Raw genomic sequence first — 12551 nt, forward strand, 5'->3', positions numbered from 1 at the left:
ATAGGTTGGGCCTATAACCATTGTGCTTCAGAAGAATGAGAAGTCATTTTATTAAAACATAAGATCCAGAGGGAACTTGACAGGCTAAAAGGATGTTTCCCTTTGTGGGAGAGACCAGAACTATGAGACACAGTTTAAAAAGAAGGGGTCTCCCATTTAAGATGGAGATGAGGAAAATTGTTTCCTTTGAGGGTCGTTAATCTGTGGAATTCTCTTCACCAGAGTGTTGGAAGCAGGATCATTGAATATTTTTAAGACTTGAGTTGATGAGATTCTTGACTGACAAGGGAGTCGAGGGGTATTAGGGGGTAGACAAGAAAGTAGTAGCCATGATCTTATCATTTGTAGGTTAGAATGGCCTACCCTTGCTCTTAATTCCATGTTCGTATGTAAATGATAGAAATCTAAAATTATAGCAGGAAATGCTTGGTCAGTATCTGAAAGAGAAAGATGGGTGATAATTTCAGGTAGGACGCTTCATTAGAACTGTCCTGTAAGACACCCTCACCTGAGAGGTTAGAAACCCTTGCATATTTTTAGCATTGTTCTTGTTCCAGAGGATGGTTAATCAGTCTACTACTGAGGCGTGACACTGAAGAAATGTTATTCATACCAGATAACAGTGTAAGTTAGGCCATTGCAAATGGGAATCAAACATGTCATTGTGCAAACTCTCTTAAATTGGGAAATTGTCTCTAGAAGTGTTTTAGATAAAGGCAGTGAATAGAAGGAATTTGTTTAGTTTAAGAATATTTGTTTCTGTATAAAACTAAATTACATAAATCTATTTTTATTCTCACTGGCACAATATTCAGCCATGCACTGGATACGGAGTGTGGTTTGTTCATATTGCTGTTTGTGTATGCACTTTTTGTTGCTGTTAGAGAGAATTCTCAGACTGCTCAGTAATGTAGTGGATTCTACAGTATGGCTGACCAGAACAGGCTTATTTTTTAAATTTGAGAAACATAAATGAAACGATGAGAAGATAAAGCATTAAGCTGTGAAATGGTGACACCAGGCTTGGTTTTTAAATGTCTAGAACTTGCAGAAGAAAGGAAAACTGAAGAAAGTAAGGAATCCCAATGTGCTGAGGTCATAGGTAAGGGCTGGAATTCTCCAACCATTGAGATTCTTTGTTCCCACTGGTTTCCCGGCAGCGTGGGGTGGCTTCAATGGGAAATCCCATTGACAAACGGAGGGAGTAGAGAATCCCGCCGTCAGCAAATGGTGCACCGCCAAGAAACACGCGGCTGGAGGAACGGAGAATCCAGCCAGAGGTCAAACTCTGAGTAGCAGAAACAGGGAAAATAATTTTCATTTACATAGTATTTTCGGGTATTCCAATGTGCTTCACGACCCGTGGTGTACAGGCTATATAATAAACCTTGATTTTACGCAGTAAACATTTACACAATTGGAGGAGCAAGCAGATAGAAAAAAATGGTTATGATTGTACCATAAAGAGGGTAAGAAAGAGAACTGGGCCATCTTGTCCCACGCCAAGCTTTTGCAGGAATATTGAGAATTATTAGCAATGTCTCTCATCCATGGAAACAGCATTCCAGTGCGAGATAAATTTGGTCTTCATGGAGTATTAGAGTTATTGAAGATGATGTGGGACAAGCAGGAGGAAATAAATCATCTTCCACTCACAAGCATTGCCACCATTCCATTAGACAGTTGGATGAATTGGACTGATTCCCGTTTTGACATGCACTTTTCTGCTCAGGTTCTTCACATAGACAACCTGATTACTGTAGCCTCCGCTAAATTGGTTCTGGCGTGTTTTTCGGATGATGTTTAATATATTGAGAATATTCACAAGTTCTGTGGCACCAACAAAATGACCGTGGCTTGGACCAATGGTGGGAGTTTAGTAATGAAAAGGAAAAACACAATTGCTGGAAATCTGGAATTATTATTATTTTAAAAAAAAATTTAGAGTACCCAATTATTATTTTTTTTATTTTCCAATTAAGGGGCAATTTAGCGTGGCCAATCCATCTAACCTGCACATCTTTGGGTTGTGGGGGTGAAACCCATGCAGACATGGGGAGAATGTACAAACTCCACACGGACAGTGACCCAGGGCCGGGATTCGAACCCGGGTCCTCAGTGCCGCAGTCCCAGTGCTATCCACGGTGCCACATGCCGCCCCGGAAATCTGGAATAATAAACAAGAAAATGCTGGAAACATTAGCAGGGTCAGGGCACAAATCTCCGTGATGCAAATGGAACGAGTTGTTGTAACTGGCTGTCTGAACTGTTAACCTATCTTTTGTTTGTGCATTTCATGCAATTTCTGTTTTTCTCCCCATATGTTAAATTTCGGGGGTTGCCTTTTACCACTCAGCTGTGGACCTCTGACCTTTTGAGCATAGATTCATGCTTCCATATTTCCAACCCTTGGGCTACTATGCTGTGCAGACTAAATGATGTGATGCTGTATGTTGTGAGATAATGCCCCTATTTATACGGCTACCGTAGCTTCTCATAATACTTTTGTGGTTAGCACTGTTGCTTCATAGCGTCAGGGACCCGGGTTTCGATTCCCAGCTCGGGTCACTGTCTGTGCAGAGTCGGTTCTCCCTGTGTCTGCATGGGTTTCCTCCGATGCTCTGGTTTCCTCCCACAAGTCCCGAAAGACAAGCTTGTTGGGTGAATTGGACATTCTGAATTCTCCCTCCGTGTACCTGAACAAGCGCCGGAGTGTGGACTAGGGGATTTTCACAGTAACTTCATTGCAGTGTTAATATAAGCCTACTTGTCACACTAATAAAGATTATTATTATAGTTGTTTATCATTTTGTTGAGCTCTTCTAAGTGTACTTTTGGGAGTAGTTAATTTTTGTTTGGCATACTTATTACACTGAGAGCCTATGTGAGTTTTCAAACAATTGACAATGCCTACTGTACTACATAAACATTTCACTGGGGAAACTACAACACCATTCACTTGTGCTGTTTCTGTTTTGGTTCAGATTCTGACGGTTACCAGTTTCTACCCAGAGAGTCCAATATCTTTGAGTTCAGTGACCTGGTGCCTCTTGACCTCTCCCAGCATTCTAGGCACAAGACCTCGGCATCTGTTTCTTCTCTTCAACTCCCAGGAAAAGAACAAACAATGAAACCTCATTCTAAAATAATTACTGATGTGAGCGTGGCTTCCTCTTCATCAGGTTGGTTTTGGTTCCTGACAGTAAAGTGTGTGCGGGCTTTGGGGAAGGTAGCGGGCCGGGAGGGTTGCTGGTGGGTGGGGTAAAATGTGCAAGGAATTTTCCAAAAATTCAATTGGTCCTGGCCGAGGATCGAAAAAGTTTTGTTGACGATGCTCCGGTTTTAGGCTGAATACGAATGCGAAAATGTTTGGAAGGGAGAGCAATACATGGCTGGCGGACCCAATGTATGCTGCTGTCAGCTGCTACCTTGCTCTCTGGCCAAGTCTGCACTGTCAGGGCTCGTACTTGAATGGTGACTACTGAGGTGTATAGAGTTAATGGAGCAGATTTTTGGCATTGATGTGTCGAGGAAAATTGAGTGGGCAGCTCACCATAAAACAAGAATTAATAGCCTAAAATGCCAGTAGTTTTAGTTTTCTATCTGGCCCTGGGTTGTACTGCAGTCTGGAATTTACTGAGGTACCTGTTACTGTGTAGATTATATACATGGTGGCAAATTCTCAGGTATTTGGTAATGTATGCTACCAAGCACTTTAAATTTATTTTCTACAGAAAATAAATAAAACCCTATTCACTGCCTTGTACATTTACAGTGCAGAAGGTACAATAATGGAAATCAGAAATTAAAACCACAATGCAGATAAGCTACTATTGCAAACCAACTGCTTTTATTTATCCCAACTGTCCCGTACTTATTTCAACCAGCCCCACTCATCCTTTCATAAATGAGTTGATGCTAGGTATTACAGCCTGCTGATTCCTCGCCCAGTTGGTCACTAATGGGGTTAGCAAACTATCTGACCACTGATTCTGATCCTGTCCTCAGTGTTGCCATGCTGGTACATTAAGAGTGATCAAGGCCTGATCCCCATCTCCTCCTCCTTCCAACTTGGGAACCTGTACCCTGTTTTAACCCTTCTCCTGCTGTCATGATCCTAGTTGAAGTAGCTCAGCTACTGACGGGGAAATCCAGTGAATCACTGAGGGACGTCCCCAGCTGTAAGAGAAACTCTGTGGTTTCAACATTGTTGGCACTCTAAGTGTGTGCTTTCCCTCTTTTTCCCGCGACAATGCCATGGCTTTCGGTAGTAAATTACTAGTATAGGATAGGCAGTATGTGTATATGAAATGTTGGGTGTCATTATACAACTAGAATATTAATTGTAAAGTATTTGATTGTCTCAAAAGGATAGTAGGTTGAGGTAAGTTTTCTTTGATAGAAACCCCCTTTTTTTAATGCTTTGAAATTTATTTTCATTAAACACAGATTTTTTTTGCAATTTATTCTGATGATAAAGCTGTCTTTATGGAACAGGAGTAGATCATTCTGCCCCCTCAAACCTGTTCTACCATTCAGTTAGATCATGACACATGCATTTATCCACCTTAACTCCATATCTCTTGACCTTGCTGAGGAAAATGCTGAAGAATTTCAGTCCTGCAAGCACCCTCACAACCCTCAGTCTATATTTTTGTGGAGGGGCGATGGGGAGGGTGGCGAATAAGGTTCCAAATTTATAATACCCTTTGTGTTTAAAAGCAAATGCTTCCTAATTTTGCTGATGAATGGACTGGATCCAATTTTTAATTATGTTTTTTCGTTCATGATTCCTTCACTAGAGGAAATAGTTTCCCTGTTTCTATTCTATTGAATCTTTTAAAGGCCTTCACTAGATCATTGGTCAATCTTCTGTATTCAAGGGATTGCAGATCAAACTTATGCAATCTGTTTTCATAATTGAACCCTTTAAAACTCAGCCTTGTTCCTGTTGGTGCTTTATCTTTAGCTAATGTGCAGAGCATGATTTTCAAATGTCATGAATATACACAGGACCCTGCACCCTTCCTGCCCCCATGTATTTCTCCTTGCACAGATATAAAAGGTTCAACAGTTTTTTTTCCCCTCACTCCTGAAATTGTGCCCCTCCAACTGTGCAACATAAATGGTCTGCTGGCTTTTCATCATCCCAGCTGGGTTTACTTTGAGCAGTATCCAAGGTCTTTATTCGTCCGTCCATTTCACAGTTTCAAGGTAGTCAAAGAAAAATTTCTGCTAGCTGTGTAATCTACAAGCCCACCTGGTGTCTATTGTTCTTGGGGAAGGGGTTGAATGTAATACTATAACACTCAATGTTTGATCCGTCAAGAATATAAGACGTTACAGGAGCAACTGCTCAGTAGTGGCAGAGTCCAATTGATGTATGACTTTCTGTATAACGGACCTCCAGATTGTACATATGGAAGCACTAAATGTATATATTTTTTGTAAACGGATCAAAAATAGCTCTATCCTCAGTTGAAAAGCAAGTTTTCCCTACTGCATCATTCTGCTTGCTAATAATGTAAGGCAGCAATTCTTCGTTCCCAGCAGGAAGGCTTCTGGTTCCGGTTAAGACCAGCTGTAAATGGGGAATCACTCTAATTCTTTGAATGAAGCACAATTAGGCTGTGCAGGTAATTCATGTGAAAGTCACCGAATTAGCTGATGATGATGACTAGCTTCCCCAATGAACAAAGACTTAAAAAAAAAACTTATTTTAGTGTAGAAAGCTAAAAACAAAGCTCATTGAGTTCATCCAGTAAGTATCCTAGCTACGCACTGTTCCAGGTTTAATCTTGTTGGCTCTTTGGCTGTTTATAATTTTAAGCTGTGGAGGCAAAAGTGCCAGTGGGCCTGTGTGCACGTGAGGGCTTCCAGCTGGACCTGTGATCCAGGGATCATCACTGAAAGTGCAGGTTATGGAAACCTTGGATGGGTGCCAATACGTTCAGCGCAGCTAAATCACTTACTTCAAACATTATACATGTATGATGGCCATTTGAGTGCATTCCATTGGGTGATCAGTGTGAAACCATGCCCCCAAAAGGTCCTTTTTCATTGTTCTTTCATTTTTGAATTTACATCGGAACAGGACTATCCTTGGGCCTGCTAACACCATTCCATCAGATCATGGCTCATCTGTATTCAACTACTTTTACCTGCTTTTATTCCTCATAACTTCGCCGACAAAAACCTATCAATCTTAGTCTTGGGAAATTTCATTTGTCCTAGCATTCACAGCATTTTGACTGAGGCAATTCAAGATTTCCACTACATTTTGTGTAAAATAATGTTTCCTGATTGTCAGTAAGAGATAATTCTAGGAGTAGCTTCGGGTGACTTGCACTTCTGTGTTTCTTTTAGCTGGATAGGTTGGATAAAAGAGGAATATTAAATGCTATGTAGAGCTATTATAGTAAATGGAGTGACTCCAGGAGAAAAACTTTGGCAAAGGCTTGACGGATTGATTGAACTCTCATGTGTTGTTTTCTTTTATTCAAGGTGTTTATTGTGAGTGAATATAGTGTGATTTCTGCAGCTGCCTAACTCCTTACCTGTAGAGTGAGGTTAGATTTAATTTGTGGAAAGATGGGACATGATTAACTGAGTGCCTTTCTTATTCCATATTCTTGTACTAACTAGAGCCTTGGGTTCCAATACTGAAATTGCAATTCCCGACAGTGAAATCTGGCCAAATGTCTAAAGCCATGGAGAGTTAAAGTACCAAAAACTGAAATAAATATAGTAAATGAAATGAAATGAAAATCGCTTATTGTCACAAGTAGGCTTCAAATGAAGTTACTGTGAAAAGCCCCTCGTCACCACATTCTGGCGCCTGTTCGGGGAGGCTGGTACGGGAATTGAACCGTGCTGTTGGCCTGCCTTGGTCTGCTTTAAAAGCCAGTGATTTAGCCCAGTTTGCTAAACCAGCCCCTACTTGACCCGGAGTTGCAACACCAGTGAAATTAGATGTATTTAAATACCCAAGATCTTTGGTTGAGTCCAATAAAGGGGCTGGTTTAGCACAGTCGGCTAAATAGCTGGCTTGTAATGCAGAACAAGGCCAGCAGCGCGGGTTCAATTCCTGTACCGGCCTCCCCGAACAAGCGCCGGAATGTGCTGACTAGGGCCTTTCACAGTAACTTCATTGCAGTCTATTTGTGACAATAAGCGATTTATTATTATTATAAAGTACAGTCACCAGGTTTGTAACTTTAAAACACGAGAAATGTTTTGTTACGAACACTATCTTTAATTAAACAGACAGAAAATGTCGGTGGTTATTTACAAACCACCCCCCCCCACTTTTCTAACTCACCTCAGTCTTTTTATATAAGTATGACATACGTACAGGTGCTCTGCCAGGCTTGATACGATGATCTCAGGGGAGGTTGTCTCTGCACTCTGAATCAGTTCAGGTTCCCAGCAAAGGATATGCTAGACACTCACTGCTTTCAAAACAATAGATCAGTTATTTTACTTCATCCCCAGAAGCGCAACAAACTTCTGGTTTTGTTACACTTAAAAGATCTTCAGCTTCCACCTACAGGAAGCAGGCAGCAGAGTGAGAAAACAGTTCCCTTCACTTCTTAGGTCCGATCATTCTGGAAGGTTCTCTCAGAAACATCACCACCCCAGGAACCAATCACTGACTGTTGTCAGGCACACTGTCCCTGGCCAACCCATTGGTTGCCAGTGAACCAATCAAACTCATGCCCTCTAAAACCGGTTATGCCCATTGACTTGGTACCGCAGAGTCTGGCTTCTTCTCCCAAACACACAGCTGAGAATACAGTATACTGGCAAGGAGGCTGTTTGAGTGTTCTGCTTTCTTCTCTCCTTAAAGATACATCCCAATTATTGATCCACGGACCAAAACTATAAACTAAAACAAAAGAAATGGGAACAAAGGAAATAGACAGGAAGAACTCTTACAATGACCTTTCAATGGGCTAAGAGAATGGAGTTCCTTCAATGTGCCCAGGCCTATCTGTAACTCAATAAGCAAAATGGATTTAAAAAATATTGCTATTGGATCTAATAATGGGAATGAACCAGAGCAGATAAAAGTAAGGAAATATCTAGGTAATAGTGATCCTAACATAACCTAGGAAAAGAAAATGGGAAACATCATTGGCAAGCAACAATGTAGAACAATGGAAAACATTTTAAAAAGATTTTTAGCAGACTGCATGAAAAATATATTCGACTAAAGGAAAGAACAAACCAGACATTGGTTGGATTCCATGGATGAATAAAGAGAGAATTTAAAAAAAGGGACCTATTAGGTAAACTAAATAAACTCAGAGGTTAAATCCCACTGGCCAGATGGATTGAATTCACATTTTAAAGCAGTGTTGTTCAAAATGGGGTTGTGACCTGTGGGTGGATTGTGGGCAGGTGTCAGAAGGGCCGCGGAGCAACGGTTTTCATATGTCACACAAGTGGGGCCCCTATTAAATGCTAACAACTTTTTAAAGACAATGACAGTGATCCAAATGGTGTCATGATGGTAGAATATAGATATTCTCAGTGTACAACAATATCACTAAAAATAACAGGTCAGTAAGCGAGCAAATACAGAAAGCTACACATAGGACAGGCAGATATGACCACCAAGTCACCTAGTAACTTCTTGCAGTTCATATGATGCATTGGTTGCTAGGTTTTTGTCGACAGCTGGTCCCAAGATACACTTGCTCTATGGCTGACCCCACAGTGGGGGAGGGCGTTGAGGAGATGGCTGCGTGTTTGCTCACTGGATGTGAAGTGATGTGAAGATGGCGGAAACATCACCAGAGAGATTTGACTAGAATTGTGTTTTAAAAAGAAACAATATAAATTGTTAGGTGACCAAATTAATCCATCCCCCGGTGAATAAGAAGTAGTCTCTCTTTCAAGTATTAGGTGGTATGCTATGGGGAAAGAAACCCGCCAGGCGGAATGTACAGTAAGTATACTCAACAATATAAAATAGGGAGATGTTGAGGAAATAATGAATATCTGAGAAAACTTTGTTCAATGTCCATTCTGTCTGATTAATGACAGCCACCACTGTTAGTTTGTAATTGTCTGTTAGGCAGTAGTATTGTCAGAATTCACCAATATTGATGAACTTGTTTCTAATAGTGCACTTTGAAGTTGAATAAACTTGTATCAAGTAATTGAATTGCACTTAAGCCAATTATAAATCACTGTCTTCAGATTTATAGTTGTTTTATTTGCAAGAACCACATATGGCACTCTCTCCGTGATAATCTGTTCTTTGTTCACCTCCTCAGTCTTCGTCCTTTGCCTTTTTTCCTTGAAGCAGTGTCCCATGATAAGTGCAGGTTCACAATTGTTGGTGGCCCTCCAGTATCTCTCATGAGTAACCATTCTTCATGTGTGACCCTGGACAGTGAACATTTATAGATAGGAGGACATCACGGGTATACCTGATCCTGTCCCCAGTCAATTCTGGCATAAATTCAATGAACCAGGATTGCTGGATAGTGATTAAGAACAGGAAAACTAGATGATTTTATTTCCCTCCCTTGTCTGGGCAAGAAAGCTTTAGTGTCCCAAACACTGCCTTGTCCCGGGATAGACTGGGTAAGCGGACGTAGCCCATCCGGCATGGGTCCTAAAGACCGGCCAGTTGGGAAAAATGGGTCCCAGGAAAAGAAGTTTGAAAACACTTTTAAAGGAATCTAAAGAAGAGTTTGCGGAGGCATTACTGCATATATTAAATAATTATTTCGAAAAATATGTTGTTCCAGAGGACTGGCGGGAAGCTCAGTAATTCCAATATTTAACGTTACGAGCAGGAGGGGGTTTAATTTAAACAGCCCTAATTCTAGTCCATAAACCGAATGATGTCTTTGATTTTTACTTTCCCCCTTTTTCAGCGGTGGCATATTTCCCGATCCCTCGTTTTTGGTGTGATCCAATTCTCAATTAATAAACCCCTGCAAACTCGAGATAGGCTGAACTAAAAGGGTACATTTATTTGCACTTACTTGAAACATGTGAGGAAGGTAGCAACATGGCCTCCTTTTCATTACCACAATAAAGGTGGGATAGCAAAAGGAAAGTGGTACAGGGAAAAGATCATAGACACAATAAGAATTGTTTCACGCGATTCCAAAGTCCAGAAATAAATTCCAATGGTGTATTATTTCCCAGAGTCACAGGTTGCAGACTGATGTTGGATAATTCACTTTTGCAGTAGAGATGACTTCCACGATGGAATTGACACGTAGGCATTGGTTAGTCTTGTAGGCACAGGTACAGAAGTTCAAAAGTTCCAGTTCAAACAGTGTAGGTAGAAGAACCATATATTCAAACCTGAAGGGAGCCCTTTTTCTGAGCTGCTGCCTGCTGGATGGCAAATGGAGCCTGAGCTTGGCAGTATTACCTGTTCCACAAACATGATTGTGAAGTTGATGTGACTCCTACCACCCACCCTACTTTGACTTGGACAGAGGCTGTTTGGATTAGAGTCAGAGAATTTTACATCAGAGAGAGACATTTTGGCCCATCATGTATGTGCCGGCTATCAAGCACCTATCTAGTCTAATCCCATTTTCCAACACTTGGTCCGTAGCCTTGTATGCCTTGTATGCTATGGGTGTTTCAAGTGCTCATCTAAATGTTTCTTAAATATTGTAAGGGTTCCCACCTCGACCACCCTTTCAGGCAGTGAATTCCAGATTCCCATCACCATATGGATGAAAACATCTTTCCTCAAATCCCTTCTAAATCTTTTGCCCCCATTGTAATAAGTTTATGCCCCCTGGTTATTGACCCCTCACCTAGGGGAAACATTTCTTCCGATCTATGTCCTTCATAATTTAGTACACTTCAATCAGGCCCCCCCCCCTCAGGTTTATCTGCTCTGAGGAGAACAACCCCAGACTGTTTAGGGCACCACATTGACACAGTGGTTAGCACTGCTGCCTCAGCACCAGGAACCTGGGTTTGACTCCTACTTTGGGTGACTGTGTGGAGTTTGTATGTTCTCTCCGGTGTCTGCGTGTGTTTCCTCCCACAGGCCATCAATGTGAATTAGTTAGGTGAACTGGCCATGCTAAATTGCCCCTTAGTGTCCAAAGATTGGGTGGAGCTGCAGGGATGGGGCTGAGAAGTGGGCCTGGGTGGGGTGCTCTTTCAGAGGGTTGATGCAGACTCGATGGGACGAATGGCTTCCTGCACTGTAGGGATTCTATGATTTTGTTCTAAGCTCTCCTGGATGCTCTTTAAGAATTTTGCACCCTCTAAGCCTTGAGATGGTTAAAGTTGAAACCTTTAATAATTTTAAGAGATTTCAGGGTTATTTGTTCCTGCAGACTGATCATCTCCCTTGGCCAGAACTGGTCTAAGAAATGTAAATGGCCTCTGTACTATTCCTTTGGAATTTGGCCTCTGCAGTCATAAGAGTTATGAGTATCTCTTTATACTCTTCTGAATGCTGGAGTGTTCCTTTTGCTTGAGCCAAGACCAGCCACAGCTTAAAGCCTTTGTTCAGTTTTCAAAAAAATGTATAAATTAGCCATGATGCTATACAGTTAAAACCCAAATTTAAGTAGTAATTTATAGCTGGAAATGCCACTTTTACGGACAGGTTTGCGGACTTGTAATGGCGCCAGGATGAATAACGGGCGGCATGGCAGCACAGTGGTTAGCACTGTTGCTTCACAGCGCCAGGGACCCGGGTTCGACTCCCGGCTTGGGTCACTCCCCATGTCTGCATGGAATTTCTCTAGGCGCTCCAGTTTCCTCCCACAAGTCCCGAAAGATGTGCTTGTTAGGTGAATTGGACATTCTGAATTCTCCCTCTGTGTATCCGAACAGACGTCGGAATGTGGCGACTCGGGGAATTTCATAGTAACTTCATTGCAGTGTTAATGTAAGCCTACTTGCGACAATAAAGATTATGATTATTATTATTGGACATAACTCGGTACAATAATTAAAATTCATTTTATAACTGGATTATGGTTCACCTTTCCATAGTGGGTTGATTTATTTCAGTTATTGATCATCTTCAAACTCAGTTAGCACTGCAGTACTTGTGCCAATCTATTTCTTCCGAGAAACTCGGTTTAACCATGACAGTTCTGTACTGGTCATTTCTGCAGCACCGCCTCCACGTAGGGTCATATTGCTGACACTTTCCAAGAACACTAGATTAGCTGAAGGGAACCTTCCAAAAGAGACAGAGACAATCCCCTTTGTTGATGGGAAATGTCAGTTTTACAGGGCGTCTAGCCTGTTTGGGGTGAGTGGTATTTTGGTATATTTATTCGGTCAATTAGGCTGAAACTTCCCTCGCAGAAACACAATATCGTGTGTGTGTGTCCTAGCCCCCCCCCCCCCCCCACCTGACATCAGGAAGGGAGACAGAAATGTCTTGGGAATTATAGACCTTCATAGGCTTCACATTAGTGGTAGGACAAATATTGGAATCCATACTAAAGACAAGAATAGACGAAAATGTAGAAATTATAAATATAACAATAAACAGTCACCATGGATTACAAAAGGGAAAATCTTGCTGAATTTTG

At 41.5% G+C, this 12551-nt stretch overlaps 1 protein-coding gene across 4 annotated transcripts in view; it reads left to right on the top strand.

Annotated features, from left to right (window-relative positions):
* Window positions 1–12551, top strand: part of phf20l1 (PHD finger protein 20 like 1) — a 208469-nt gene that overhangs the window by 111765 nt on the left and 84153 nt on the right. For all 4 annotated transcript variants that reach the window (XM_072468230.1, XM_072468229.1, XM_072468231.1 and 1 more), the window contains one exon: window positions 2985–3182. In XM_072468230.1, coding sequence (XP_072324331.1) covers window positions 2985–3182 — 198 coding nt within the window. The remainder of the gene's footprint in view (window positions 1–2984; window positions 3183–12551) is intronic.

Source organism: Scyliorhinus torazame, chromosome 11, assembly GCF_047496885.1.
Source record: "Scyliorhinus torazame isolate Kashiwa2021f chromosome 11, sScyTor2.1, whole genome shotgun sequence".
Taxonomy (NCBI): Eukaryota; Metazoa; Chordata; class Chondrichthyes; order Carcharhiniformes; family Scyliorhinidae; genus Scyliorhinus; species Scyliorhinus torazame.